Source organism: Galeopterus variegatus, unplaced genomic scaffold, assembly GCF_000696425.1.
Source record: "Galeopterus variegatus unplaced genomic scaffold, G_variegatus-3.0.2 Scaffold5982, whole genome shotgun sequence".
Taxonomy (NCBI): domain Eukaryota; kingdom Metazoa; phylum Chordata; class Mammalia; order Dermoptera; family Cynocephalidae; genus Galeopterus; species Galeopterus variegatus.
In genome coordinates this window covers 59,155-74,537 of record NW_007732093.1, presented here as the reverse complement: position 1 = coordinate 74,537, position 15,383 = coordinate 59,155, and the positions used below count along the sequence as shown (strand labels likewise).

Genomic DNA, 15,383 nt, shown 5'->3' with positions numbered 1-15,383 from the left:
TTTACCTCATTTGAAATCCATATTACCCTGTGAAGTAAGTAGGCAGGACAGTCATCCTTATTCCCATTTTACAGATTGGGAGACTGAGGTAAAAGAGGTGGCTTAGTTGCCCAAGGTTACAGGGCAAAGAAATGACCCTTGAGACTCATGACTTCTAATCTATTATTTTTTTCTCTCTGCCATGTTGCATCAAAATTTCAACACAATCTCAGTGACTGTTTCTAGATCCTCTCAAAGTTGTTCTTGGTAGAGAGGATGGTACTAGGTGTACAAAGTGAGAGTTAGGAAGGAGAATACTATTGAGTAGGAGAGTAAATGGAATGGGAAGAGGACCAGACCGAGATAAACTTCATTTTCTTCACCATTTTCTGGAGTCCTATCCTGCAAAAATTGCTCAGCTGAAAGGAAACTTGGAAATGATCTAAGCCAATCCCCTATTGAGTAGGAGAGTAAATGGAATGGGAAGAGGACCAGACCGAGATAAACTTCATTTTCTCCACCATTTTCTGGAGTCCTATCCTGCAAAAATTGCTCAGCTGAAAGGAAACTTGGAAATGATCTAAGCCAATCCTTTATTTTACAGAAGAGTTAACTATAATGACTTTTTTAACAAGGTCACACAAATAAGGAAAGAGCTAAGATAAAATTTATTTGTATAGGCATCTAGGCATAATGTTCTGAACCATGAATCAATAGAAAAACAACTTTGTCCATTTAGCAACATTGAATTGATTTCATGCCCATATTCAGAAAAAGTATGTCTCCAAACTCTTTTTTGCTTCTAACACACATAGGCAAAACATTTTGCTTACAATTTCAAAGACTTTCTAAAGGTCATGATGGATCCCAGATAAGGTCAACAGATAATCTGGTCACATGAAATGCCTCTTATGAATTATTTCTGATGCACAAACAATAATTATACCATTACAGCTCTTCCATCTCAGCTTGACAAGTATACAAAAGGAATGGAACATAGGCAGTCAACACATAAAGTCACTTTTCAGTCTAAACCTCACTGGGCAAATTCTTAACTTTTGTGAAACACATTTGTTTGTCATGTTTAAATTTACAATACTCTGTCTTTCCTTTTCTTTATCATAGGGCCTTCGAGAAATAAAATGGCACATGGAGGTTGGTGAACCAGAGAGTGGTGTAAGCAGCATTCCAGACTGAAGTTAAAGAAGCAGATAGAAAGAAATAGTATGTGTTTAATTAGCAATGTGATTTTCCTCCAGAAACTTTAAGAACTTTGTCAGGTTCCATTAATGCACATCACAGTCAGAGTTTCTTTTGCAGTTGAAATATTAGGTTGTAAGATCCTAATCATGTTGTTTCTTTTTTTAAATTCTGACTGAACAGAATTTAATATGTTAGGTAGAAACCGAAGAAAATGAAAGCTTTCTATTTTGAACCATCTTGCTCTGTGATGTTTGTGAGCTTATTGTGAAGGTGATGCTGGTTTCCCTGGCATAGAACACCTCCCTCCTGACCACAGGGCTTGTTAAGTTACTGTAACTTTCCTCTGAGTATGTTTCCTGTTTGGGCCCAGGATACCCTTTAACACATGGCCATCTGACCACTTGCTCCTTCTCAGGCTCCGTAAGGGGTAGGCTCCCCCACAGCCCAATCCAGTGGTTGCTCAGGAACCTGTGAGATAAACTGTGCTCTCTGGGAGGAAAGGGAGACTCAACGGTCTGTGGCTCTTCTAATTCCAGATGGTGGCTTGGCTTCACACTGATGTGAGAAAGAGGAGTACAAAGCATTTACCAGACTACAGCACCTTTTACCAGCCTCTCTGAGCTACTAGGAAGACAAAAACAAAGCTGTTAATGACCTAGCACACTTTGAATGGCCTCAGGCTCTCTCTCCCAGAAATTCATGTTAAAATGAAAAATAATAATAATCATAATTCAGGTTACAGTTTCAAAACAACTTTGTGGTCATTGCAACTAGTTTTCTGTTGCCTGTTATCTTGACATTCTTCCCATTTGCACAGGGAGTGGAGATTTAAGGAAAGTCTCTCCCCCAAAAAAGCTTATAATATGTGCTATATACACACACATATCTTATCTCCTTCAAGATCCCAACAGAAAACAGATGGCACACCAAAACTAGTCGACAGTAGAAGGGTTTGTTTATGAAAGGACTGTTGGCACCGGTGTGGAGATAAGGGGTAGTGGAACCTGTGGCTTGTAGCAGCAGAGTTATAACCGTCCTTAGGTCTGAAGGAGTGAGGGGACAGAAAAGTTACCAGAGCCAGAAAGAGAGAGAGTTGTGTAGAGAAGGCCACCATGACAAAAGCAATGACTTCTGTCAAGAGAAACAGGCCACACAACCAGCCCTGTCCAAGACTACATGTCACAACTGTCAGCTACATCAAGCACATTAACACTTATTGACAGAAAGAATGATTCTACATCAAAATCTAAAGAGACTTGAGTTCAAACAAGGAAAAAGGACTACATGTTACAATAGAAACAGAATGAATTTACTAAATGAGTTGCTTTTGGCCAGCACTAGTCTAAATCCCACCTTTAACCTTTATCTGTTTTCCTACCCATGCAGACACTGAAGTGTAGAGGACCTTTGTCCTTGTCCTTTTAAAAAATTATTGTGCTACACACCACTGTCAGAAAGCAACTCAGAGATCAAATAATTCAGTAGCAAAAAGTCCTATCTAACCAGCAAACCTAAGGCATTGATTTTTGAGAGAGGAAAATTATCAAAAGGATCAATTAGTACTTTCTAAAAAAGAAATTTTGATGCATCAAAGTATTGTTCTTTGGTATTCTGACTTGTGCCATAACAAAGTTATTCATTCCTTTAGCAAATAAATAATGGGACCTAATGTACTGGTTTTGGGGAGATGGGAAGATGTAAAAGGCATAGCTGCTTCCTCCTAGGAGAAATCCTGAGGCAGGCACACAATTAGCTACACTCCAAAGCCATGTGTGGTGAGTGACCTCATTGACAGTCAGATGGAAGAGACCTCGTTTCCAGACAATGATTCTGAAGGCTTCTGTACAGACTGGCCTCTGCCTGTGCCATAAGGTCTGGGGCAAATTTAAATAAGCTAAGATCAAGGAAATGTCTTTAGTGCAAGGGTTTGTTGGGGACTAGCAAAGTATTCCATTTATGTAGGGAGAAATAGATGAAGATGGCTGACACCAATCATGGAGGCCTTTAATGCCAAGGAAAGTCACATGGATTTTCCTAGGAAGGCCACAGGAGATGCTGAAGACATCTGAGTTGAGAACGGAATGGGACGTGCTGCTTTGGGAAGGTTAGCACAGCAGCGAGGCGTGCATAGGCTTGGAGCAAGGGCAGAGCTGATACAGAGACCAATCAGGATGCGTTTGCAACAGCACTGATGTGAGCTGATAATGCCTGAGCTGCAGAGGTGGCAGCTGGGTGACGGTGAGACTGGAGGCCCTGTTGACAAAATGGGGTAAGTCAAGAGAGGGAATTTGTTTGGTAAAAAGCTGTGGGGTTCAGTTTTAGATATGTTGGGTTTGAAGGGTGGGTAAGGCATCCTGGAGGAAAAATCTAGAAGGAGTTAGAAGTGTAGCACTAGAGTTCAAGGATGCTAGTCAGGGATAGAAATGTACTATTATTAGAAGTCATCTGTATTAGGATGACAGTTAATACTAAAACTGCTGAAAAATAAAACATTGGCTGCACTGTAATCCATCAGAATTACACTCAGAAACACTTCCCAGCAACGTAGGACGTGAGCACTCTTGGACCAGAACTTCCTAAACATAAAGCAACATAAACCTGGGTGCAATGTTACCCAGCCCCTACCATTCACAAGTCTGAAATTTTCCTCTCATCTCCTAATGTTGGAAGGACAATCTGAGACAACATGATAGAGCCCCTTAACTCATATGAAAGTGGTACCCATACCAAAAGCCACTGATCCACACCCAAAAATCAAATTTTATTATCCTAGAAGATTGCCTGTAGTCCAAATAGTAGGTAACCAGGGCTTATAGCTTTCTATATAAATATTAGGACAGCATTCAGTTAATAGATCAAAAGAAAACCCAGAGGTATAAAGTGACCTCCTCTATTGTTTTCTAAATATATATTTTGGCCTAGTAACCAAATTTGAGAACCATATTTTCCTCCTGAGCCACCATCATTCTGAGCCCTCATTCAAAACAACTCTGTAAAGAGGACAACAGTGCATTTTTCTTGTCCGCCTCATTCTCCCTTAATCTTACACCTCTGAAGAACCTGCTCAGGACTACCTTGGCAATTACAGAAACTTCTAGGTAAGTGTCATAGCCAGGAAGTTTGGAAATAATTATTGTGTTGAATCTTAACATTACATAAGAAAATGGGAGACAGCAAAGGTAATATTGTCCCCCAAGTCCCACAGTAATTTCTGAGCATGTCGGCATCTATTTAGAAATCCATCCAAGAGATTTCAGAGATGGCTGCTTTGCAGTTCTTTGTATTTGCTCTATAAGATCATAGGAGAATCCACAAAGGAGGGTGGGGTGGGGGAGTTGAGTTGCCTTTTTAGAGCTGGTGAAAGCTGGCATATTTTTATTTCACTTTAGAAGTATTTTTAAGCTAGAAAATGGACCAGAGATGTCCTCTAGTCCAACAACTTTATTTATCAGATGAGGAAACTGAGACCTAGAAAAGTTATGTCACACACAGTATGGCAGCCTAAAACTCCTAATCACATGCCCCAACCCTAAGAAACCCTTGGCTTTAGCTCTTGAGCTTGAAAAAAGAGAGGTCAAAAGAACAGCAGATTTGGCCTCTCCAAAGCCAAGGTCAAGCAGCCACATCCTTATTCTGAAAAACACAGAGAGATGCTGAGACTAACATCTCTGACTAGAAACCGGAGCCCTGCGCAAGACATTGGGCAAGGTTGGTTTGAACCTTGTGACTCTGTTATCTCACCCATGAGCTGAAATCAAGTCCGCCTATTTTTGTGGGCTCAAGGAAGAATTTTAAGTGTACATGGACTAGTTCTTCAAAGTCAAGGTATATGTTATCCCAGTGGCCCTTGGGGATATAGGCTTAACATCATAATCTATCTTGAGAGAATTAAATATGTATACATATTTATATTTTATATATTTATTTATTTAACAAAGCAGTTTTTAACCTCAGGTTTACCAGCATGGAATCACTCATCAACCCTAGCTTCATCCCAACACGTCTCTGCCCCTACAAATCTCCTCTCTTCCTCCCATCTTCTTAGAGATTTGTGCTTTTCTCTCTCATATTCCCATCTCCCATGCCCCAAATCTCCCTCACCATCCCCTGGAGAAAACTGCCCCCACCCTCCTTTTTTCACTCTCCCTCCTCCTCCTTTCTGTCCTAATAGATTTCTCTCCCCTCCAGCCCTGCAATGCTACACACACACACACACACACACACACACACACACACACACACACACACATGCACGCACACATGCACGCACATACTCAGGTCCAGCACTTGGACCCTTCCACATGTCAAGACTAATTAAGTCATTCAGTTTGCAGACATTTATTACACACCTACGATGTCCAAAATACCGTGGTAGGTATGTAATAAATTTTAGATGATATAAGTTCCTAATTATCTTCATCTTGTCTATTAATTTCCTCTCCTTTTCACAGTCTCTGTTCCGTCTCCCTCCATTTTTTCTTAACCCTGTGAAGTCTTATTTTCCTTCCCCATGACTCTCCCTAAAGTAAAAAGTCCCAACTGGCCTCCTTTCAGCCAGATCCCAAGCCATTTTTCACTTTTCTTTCCCTCCTACATTCAATTCTATTAACCACTGTCTCCTCAAGATGCTTTCCTGCTTTGACTTCGGCACCACTCTATTCACTTCTTCCCCTCCTACCTCTCGAGCCACATTCTCTGTCTCCTTCACTAGCTCATTATCTTCTTCAGCTGACTCCTGAGCACAGGGATTTTCCAGGTTCAGTTCAACTCTGCTTTTCTACAGTTGTACCCTCTCCTTTTGACCAGCCATCTGTTCCCATGACTTCAGCCTCATTCCAAAGATAAGGATTCCTAAATATTTTCTTCTTACACAATTCGTTTGCTTCAAACGGCCTTAAAACTAAAGCCTGAACTTTTGTTGCTAGTATTCAATCCTTTATTTAACCTGATTCTACCCTAATTCTCAGGCCTTCACACATTCAGACTTTCCATATGTTCCAAGATCATGAAACTGTATTCCCAGTTCAATCTGTTTATTAATATCACTTCTCCTTCCTGAGGCAGCATAGCATTGGTAAGAACATGATCCTGGAGCAAGACTATATATGGATTTACGCACTTACTAGCTGTGTGACCACAGGCAAGTTGCTCTACGTGCTCTGAGCTCAGTTTCCCCCTCTATGAAATAGCATAATCACAGTAATCATAGTAATTACATCATAGAACCTGAGGAAGATTAAATGATTTAACATGCAGAAAGCCAGGTAGAACAGTGCCTGGCACATTGTAAGCATAAAATAATGTTAGTTAGCAATTATTTTTAATAACATCATCTATTCAAATCCTATCGACTGTTAAAGTCCAGCTCAATTCCCAACTCTCTATGAATGCTTACCGTTTTCCATTAATCTTTCCAGAGTATTTATTCTATGCTTCTTCATTGTGGTACTAATTCATTCGTTTCTTCCTTCAACAGATATTTATTGGATACCTACGTGCTTCCAGCATTGTGCCTAATACTGAGGTTACACAGATAAACAAGCCATGCTCCTGCCCTCAAGGAACTCACAGTGTAGTGGAAAAAATAGATCTGTCAACACACATTAACAATTTTGGGAAGGAAAGAAGTCCCTCGCTTTGCCATCTGGGGCCTCAGAAAGCTTCTTTCAGGTGAGAGGTGTGGGGGATATCCCAGAATATAAGAATAATATATGCAAAGTCATTTAGGCATCAAATAGCACAGTGAGGTAGGAGATTGCTAGGTAATATCATTTACCTGTTTCCAGATGTTTTGTCCTCTTATATATAGTCTTCTCAACTAAATCATAAAGTCCATAAAAGTAAAGAGAACTCAATTCACTACACAAGCAAAAAAAAAAGTCTGATTTTTCTTAAAGGGGCAGATAATAAACATTTAGTGTTTGTGAGCCATAAAGTCTGCTACCACTACTCAATTTTCCATTATGGTACAAAAGTAGCCACAGACAACATGTAAACAAAAAATAAATATAAAAAATTACACAAGCAGTTTCTGTAGTGTCAATATATTTCTTTTCCTCTTTTTATATGCCCTCAGACTCCAATAGAGATTAAAACATAGGAGAGGTTTAATGAATATTCGTTAAATTGAGCTATGCTCACATCAAACGCCTCTTACAAGTCTATGATAAAGGCTGAAGTATCTAGGAGAAGATTCCTCATAGAGGTGCATCTTGCATCAAAGATCTAAAGTGAAAGACTTTAAAGTGAAAAAGAAGGATTGAGATGGGCAGAAAGAGGAAAGAGGGCATTCCAAGAGGGAAACAGCCTCAGTAAAGTCACAAAGAAGGAGTGCAGGTGTGTGGGACAGTGAAGAAAACTGCAATATGGGAGATGAGGGTCTTGTATTAGGACATGAAATGAGATAGCTCAGATAAGATGGGTCCAGCCTAAAAACATCCAAAAATTCCAGGAAACTGTGCAACGTCATCTTTCTATTAGCATCTTCTAAGAACCATCAACGCAATTTCCTTTTCTACAAATTGAGAGATATCTAATTTCCCTCCCATCTCTAAACATCTGTGGTTGCATTCAAGAATTCTCTGGATGCTTCTGCTTATAATTATTTTCCATAAAATAAATTCATATGGATAGAGTATTATTCACAATGGCCCTAAATTAAACAGAAAAATAATTCTAGAAAGATTTCACAATTCTCATTGTTACTTCCTTGAAGCTCAAAGTGGGTTTTTAATCTGTCACAGAGTCTAAAACAGTATCTTGCACATAGAAGACATTGAGTAAATACCTGTTGAATGAACACATAAATAAGGATCTGTCTTACCAAAGCATAAGAAGGAGCAGGCACCTTTAGAAAACTGGAGCCTACCCTGTTATTTAGTCCCCCAGGAGTCGCATGGTGGACGGAAACATTCTCCTCATACGTGCCTATTCTCACCCACCCTCTATGGGATAGTGTCTATAGATCAGAAGTGGAATCCTCCCGATCTTAAATTATGTACTCTTATTAGTAGTAGTGTTCAATATCAAAGAAAGTCATCAGGTCATACGGAAGCTGCAAATACAGCTCTGGTGACGTTCTGGTACTTCATCACATGTCAAGTATCCCTAAGCAATGAAAAGCACAACCTTCTTCCTTGTCAGCAAGTGAAAAAAAATGTCAAACACCCAGTTAAGTTCTCAACTAGGTAGCATTTGACATGTCCCACATTTGACATGTCCCACATTTTAACATTATTGTCAAAATGTGGGACGTGTTAATAATTCAGATTTCTATGTGAATGAGTGGGTGGCGAATAGGAGTTATTGTTATCATCAGTGCATTACATGGCGGGTTGTGAGCCAACAGGTAATTCAGTAATGCTGCAAAAAGTGGCTCACGATTAGATCAGAGGCCAGAGTGAACTGTGAGTGAGTAATTCTAAATGACACCATCAGGAACCATTAACCCAGTTATCTTGTCAGCCAGAGTCCGCAAGATAGTGAAGATGATGACAAAGAAAAAGACGACGGTAATGGTGATGCAGAGATAAAGGAACAGCTCAAAGTTAAGTAAGAAATTCTCCACCACCTCGCAGGTTCTCTTCTAGGAATGAAAACAGAAACACATGTAACCTGCATGGTAACATGCAGACTAAATTAATATGCCTATGAAATTAGCATTGAAATACTGCGGCCAAAGAAGTCTAAACTCTCTTTTTCAGTCTCTACCAAGCAACGGATAGCTCTTGATCCCACCCAGTGCACCTCTCTCCCAGTGTTCAGAATCATCAAAATGAGAGTAACCAGCAAAAAGTTAGACACCCTCTTTGCAACCACTTCTATGCGGGGCCTGGGGTAGCTTCTCCCCAGCTTCAGGGACCAATTCTCAGACTGAGAGCCCTGAGTGAACTTTTTTTTTGGTGCTAGCACCATGTCACTGCCCAAAAGGAGTCCAAGAAAATGACCATAAAAGAGACACAGGTACACCATCACAGCTTAGAAAACCAGAGATCCCTTCAGTCAGTCACAAAACCACCCAAATGTCATTTTTCCTGCTGTTTGGCTAAACTATCCACTGAGAACAAAAGTTCCAGCCTCTATGAAGTTCCATAAATAATAAATTTCTTGAAGAAAAAGGCAAACAAAAATTTAACTGAGATAAAAAGGAGAAAAAGATTTTATCCCTTGCAATGATCTACTGTGAAATAATTGAGTTTTGAAGGAGTTCCTGCCCTCTGATTTTTAGACAAGAAAGTCTGAAATGAATTGTGTATCCTCACCAATGCCTATTCTAGTTAATAAAGAGCTATTGTTTTAGAGATGATAAACCACAAATGGAATTTTCTTCTGGGATGTTGATGGCATAAAAATTTTCATTTTGTAAATGTCAGCACTCTGCATGCAGGAAACACTTGGAGGAAGATATCCACACAAGATAAAAGCCAAATAATAATCATGAGGCATTTCTCCACTCATGAAAAAAGAATAAAGACATTAAAAAGGAGGGCCTAAAAGAAGGGGAGGGAGCAAGGTCCCCTACCCCACCCCCCATAGCAAAGGTTTGAATGTGAGAGCTTCTGAGTTATGATCACAGATTCATTTCTGTGTCTAATCTATCTGTTGCAATGACTCATTCTATTATTTCCTGGAATTGATACGTTGATATTAGTTTCACAGTCCTTGCTGTAAATGTCCTTGCTGGGTGGTTGCCTTAAAAAACAAAAGAAGTAGTTTATGATCTTAGGGCATGGTAGTAGAGTAAAATAAATTCTTAAGCAAAGTCTATACTTTTTGAAATATCCATCAAATTTATTTGAAACGACAAAACACCCAGTCAATTTTTTAACAGAGAAACTGGCTACCATGTATTGGAAGTCACGTAGGCACAGCAATCTGTTGATTACATTGCATTTTTCAATATTCATCTTTTCACCTTACTTTCTCAAGCCCAGCCCCAGAGCAGCACTTAACTGTGAGAAGTAAATGATTTTTTTCTGTGTACATCTAGAGGAGTCATTTGCTGAAGACCAACTAAAAATAAAGTTTTTAATTACTTTGCTCTGCTGATAACTTTTTATTAAATGCCAATCATTTGCCTGCCCTCTGTGCCTCTCTCAGAAAAAGAAGTGCTGAGGGGAATGCAGTAGCATTGGAGAAATCAATCACTTCCACACTGGCCATTTTGAAAGTTTATTTACTAAAGTTTGGGGAGAACTGAAAAGAAAGGGTCTTGTGGAAAAATAAGTGGTGTTGTCCTGATTTTTGTCTTCATACTGGATGATTAGCTCCCTGAAAACTAACCTATATGGGCTGAAAAATATATGACCTCTGCCATGTGTGACATGCACTCTCCTTCATCATCAATTCCAACTCATTTCTCTTTCAAGGGGCTGCTGTTCCAAGCTGCATATTCCCAAGTCCAGAAAAATTCTCTCTGTGGATCTCAGTTGCACAATTATCCAAGTATGGGAGAAAACATGTGATTTTAGTAAAGGACTTGTCTAAGTTAAGGTTCCCTCTCTTTTCCTAAATCATACTTCTTTAATTTAGTCATAAAGATTTTCTACAGCATCATCCAAATCATGAAAAATCAGGTAAGGCTTAACCTTCATAGAGTAAGTATTTTAAGGTATGTTGTAAACCAACAAGTTAGAATTAGCAAATTAATGAGAAAAAGAACTGTTTTTCATACATCATCCAAATCATGAAAAATCAGGTAAGGCTTAACCTTCATAGAGTAAGTATTTTAAGGTACATTGTAAACCAACAAGTTAGAATTAGCAAATTAATGAGAAAAAGAACTGTTTTTCATACACACACACACACACACCTCTACACGGACATAACAGTGGTTTCCCACAATTCTAGGGAGGACAATTACACTTTGACAAGAGAATTTTCTTGTCTATAATTTCTTCATGGAGGGTGAATACAGAGAGAGAGAAACAAAAAGCAGATGGAAGACTTGGTTTGGTTAGAATGGCTCATACAGTTTTGTATGTTGCATTTACTTTCTTTCTCATAAGTTTTCTTACTGGAAGAGGCATTTCAAAAGCATCCTCTATGCTCACACTCCTTTCCTGCTTCATTAGATGACCACTCTGCGTCAAATCCTAAAAATTATTAGAGTGGTGATTTGGCATTTGAAAAGTAAATATATCTCAAAGTAGAAAACAAAGGTTCCGCATGTGTGAACTCTCTGATCGCTTTTTTAGTTATCCCCCTTTTAATAAATGTTCTGAAGGAAAAATATAAAGCTTTGAGTCTTACCAAAAAGAATCTTCAAAAGAGAGTGAATGAATTGAAGACAGATGGGCGATCATACAGCATATCAGAAAATCATTCTGTGCACAATTACCAATTTTAAATAGTTTTCAGTGAGGGTGAGGCTTTCCTTTATTGTCTAACAAATTAAGAAACTTTAAATATTCTTTAAAAATAAATTTCAAAGATCCCTTAAAATAAAGTTTAAAGACCTTTCTAAAATAAATTTTAAAGATTCTTTTAGGATATATTTGGTAGCTCTAAATACTTGGTACCTGATACTGGGGTATAACCTACCTCGTCACCAGCTCATGTCTTTCATTATATCAACACCTTTTATAAATATACATAATTTGTGCTCACTGGCACATCAGACAACAAAAAAGATGGTATGTATGTCACTACTGTACTTCTATAGGTTGGGAAACTATGCTTTTTGGAATACACACATGTGATGTTTAAGAACAATAACAAATAATACAGTCTCTGCACCACGAAAATAAATGAGAAAGAAAATTGAAGACTCTGTTGTTTCAATATATCTTTCAGGGAAAAACAACTATACTTATTTAAACATGCCCATTGACAATTATCAGTCCAATTTTTGAGCCGAGTGAAACCTTTTTCAAACTCTGAAAGCGAGTTGAACAAACATCTTACTCCAGCCCACTAAAGTAACACGCTCTTTCAGGTAGGAATCACAGTTTTTACCAGAGATGATTTAAGCCGTGGTTTATCTGGGTTTATGAAATTACAAATCACATCATGTTAGGTAGAATAGCATAACGGTTAACAGCATGGGCTCTGCTGTTAGACTAAGGAGGTTTGGACCCAACCTCCAACAACTGGTACCTATATCTGTGGGCAATTTACATCAAGAGACCCTTGGCCTTGGTCTCTTCATCTGAAACGGGGTTTAGTGTAATACCTACCTGCTAGTTGTGAGAATTGAGTGCTACTCAATAATAATAAGCGTTAGAGGTATCCCGATCCTCATCGTTATTAAGAACTTAAGGGATTTTAATCTAAGAACAGATTGCTGCCAATTGTGAAAAACAAAAAGCCGACTAATTTATTAGTATTTGTATTGTACCAGCTTCTGTGTGACTCCAGGATTTAATTTGGGAGGACATAGTATTTACAACGAAGATTCATCTAGCTAGCTAAGCACTGACAGAGCTAAGCATTTCACATGGATTATTTAACCTTTTTCTCACAATGACCTTGAGATGAGGTTTATTAACATTCTCATTCTACAGATACGGAAACTGAGGTTCAGAGAGTTTAAATAATAGTCTAAACTCAGCTAGTAAGAATATGATATAAAAACTGTGACCTGTGATATAAAAACAGGAAATCTAAATTCAGAGCTTTCAGAAACAACCTACCTATAGCAGTTTTCTTAAATTTTTTTTTAAAAAATTGTACATAACCTAAAATTCTTGGGATACTATCGACTAGTAGCTAAATAAATCTTATTTATTTCCAAAGGACTTTTTTAAAAATACTATACTGTAGTCTGACAATCTGAGTTTCTAAATAACAGGTTGCCATATTAGAGCAGAACTATACTTCAAATGTCCAAGTTTCACAGGGCGCTTGAAATTTAAAATTAGCCAAGCCAAACACAAGCCTTCAAAAGAAAAAATTAGAGGAGAAAAGAAATCAAAATTGTTTACCTGTTACTTGAATTGAGGGGAAGAAGTTGAGAGCCAGGAGAAGCCTGAACATCATTGTCCTAATGGTGGGCCAGGGCTCCAGCCCCTCCTTCCTGAGGAACCCAATGTGTGAGGTGAACAGAAGATGCACCTGCCAAGGCCTGAGAGTCTCTGTCATCCCCGGCCACCACCAACTTACTTCCCTTGGGGCACATGATCTAGGGACTCAAACCACAAGGCACCGTGACTGCAACCTTTCACACAGGATATTGCACTGTTTTGATGACTTTAGACTTTTACTTGTTTTAAAGGCAAGCCTTCTCTTGTCACTGAAAAAGAGTGTTGGCCACTATATGACGGGCTCATGGAAATTATTCTGTATTGATGGTATCAAGGTTGTGAAAATGGGTGCTTGAAATCCCACAGGGAATTAAGGGCAGACAAACAAGGTATCCTAAAGAAGGAATAAAGCCTCTTGCAGAGGAGAGATTTTCATAGGATGGGGATAGACTGTATCAAAAAGTCAACAAAAGGAATTATACTGAGGAGTTGGGAAATGTCTGCATAAGTGTTTAAAGAAGTTACAAATATTAGGAATTTAACATTTGTTTGGACATAAGGTAGCCCTATGGAACATTTAGCACACAGTGCCAAGCACCACCCCCAACTCGCTTTGAGGAACTTTGCAAAACACATCCCACTTGCAAGCACCCACCCAGCAGAGCAGCTGAAGGAGGTTCCCTAAGCAAAGGGAAAGTAAAAAAAAAAAGCATTGTATGTTCTTAGGGGGACAGTAAGGCAACCAAAAGCTCCTTGGTGTCTCATGCTGTCAGTCCCTTAAGGACTCATTCAAGGTTAAGTTACCGGCCATAACAAGAGGCTCCATCGCAGGATCCCCAAGGCCTATAACCACCCCCCGTACCCTTCTAGTACTTCCAGGCCTTCTGCAGATCCAGGCTTTCTGCAGATAAGGCCATTCCACCAGCATGGCTAACTCCGCTCTCCTCTTCTGGCACCTGGCTGAGTATCTCGTCCTTGATGGCTTCCTCAAAACCTTTTCAGTAATTTTTTTCTCCTTTTCTGATAATAATCTAAGCTTAATATAATTACCCTAGTTAGATCCTATCTAGGTTTTGTGCATGTTTATTTAAGATCACTTGTATTGCTTTTTATTCTGACTATAGAAGTAAGACATTTTATATTAAAAAAAAAATTTTAAGATAAATATGAACATTAAAGCAAGACTCGCCCATAATCTTACCATCCTAATATAAACACTGTTAATATTCTGATCCACTGACTTTCATCTTTTTTTCTGTTAAGATTCTTACATATTTAATACCATGTTTGATTTAGTTATAGTTTTCAACAGATACATACTATTTTCTGTTATATCTTGAACATTTTCTCATGTTATTTAGGTATTTTTCATAAACATCATTTGTGATTGACTATATAGCATCTAGTTAATATTATGTATATTGTAGTATTGAATTGAGTCAAACATAGCTGGAAAAGAAAAAGTGCAGTTATCTGGTCTCACTCTTTTGTCTTGCAGAAGAGGAAGCTGAAGTACAGAGAAGTTAGTTGACTTATACAAACTCACAAAACAATAATTAAGTGTATTTGATTTTATTACTTGACCAACACTAATTGGTTTTCATTCTTTAGAATAAACAGAAACACAAACTTTGACATTTGCCTTCCTCTTCTTTTAACATGTATCACACTAAAGAAGCAAATCATTTTTTAGAGCCCTTTCACATTTGTTCTTGAAATTCAGTGGCATTCACATGTTCTAAGAGGTGAAAATGATAGAGAAAAAATAAGGGACTAGTGAACAGGGTACTGAGACACTACTACATTTCCAATAATATACACCACCCACTTTACATTCCTGATCTCATTTAGTACCCAACCTGTGAGTAAGTTTCTATTATTTTCCCCAGTTTACAATGAGAAAACTGATCCCAAGTGAGGGTTAAGAAGTTTCAGGAAGCAGTGGAGCCAGGATTAGAACCTCGATCTTTCTAACTTGAATTCCTATGCCCTAATCGCAGCACTATACTCCCCCTCTACTGTCAGTCCTCTCTGGAATTGTAGAGTCCTTCAGAACACGATAAGGATGTGCATTTTGGCTGCAAGACATCTAACACAGTGTCTCATCAGAGCCTAAGTGGAGACACTAAGGAAAAGGGGAAGTGGCCCAAATGATACTGGGAAGGCATAGTTAAACTGTGCTATATTACAATGCATCTGTATTTTTCTGGAAATATTTCAGTTTCCTTAAATCCACAC

General features: G+C 38.6%; 1 protein-coding gene across 2 annotated transcripts in view; it reads right to left on the bottom strand.

Annotated features, from left to right (window-relative positions):
• Positions 1–13,300, bottom strand: part of CD28 (CD28 molecule) — a 28,258-nt gene extending 14,958 nt beyond the window's left edge. The window contains exon 1 of one of the 2 annotated variants that reach the window (XM_008590298.1): positions 13,235–13,300. In XM_008590298.1, the coding sequence (XP_008588520.1) occupies positions 13,235–13,300 (66 nt within the window). Of the gene's footprint in view, positions 1–13,106 lie in introns of both variants that reach the window. The other variant, XM_008590297.1, reaches the window with a different exon arrangement.
• Between the last annotated feature and the right edge of the window lie 2,083 nt (positions 13,301–15,383).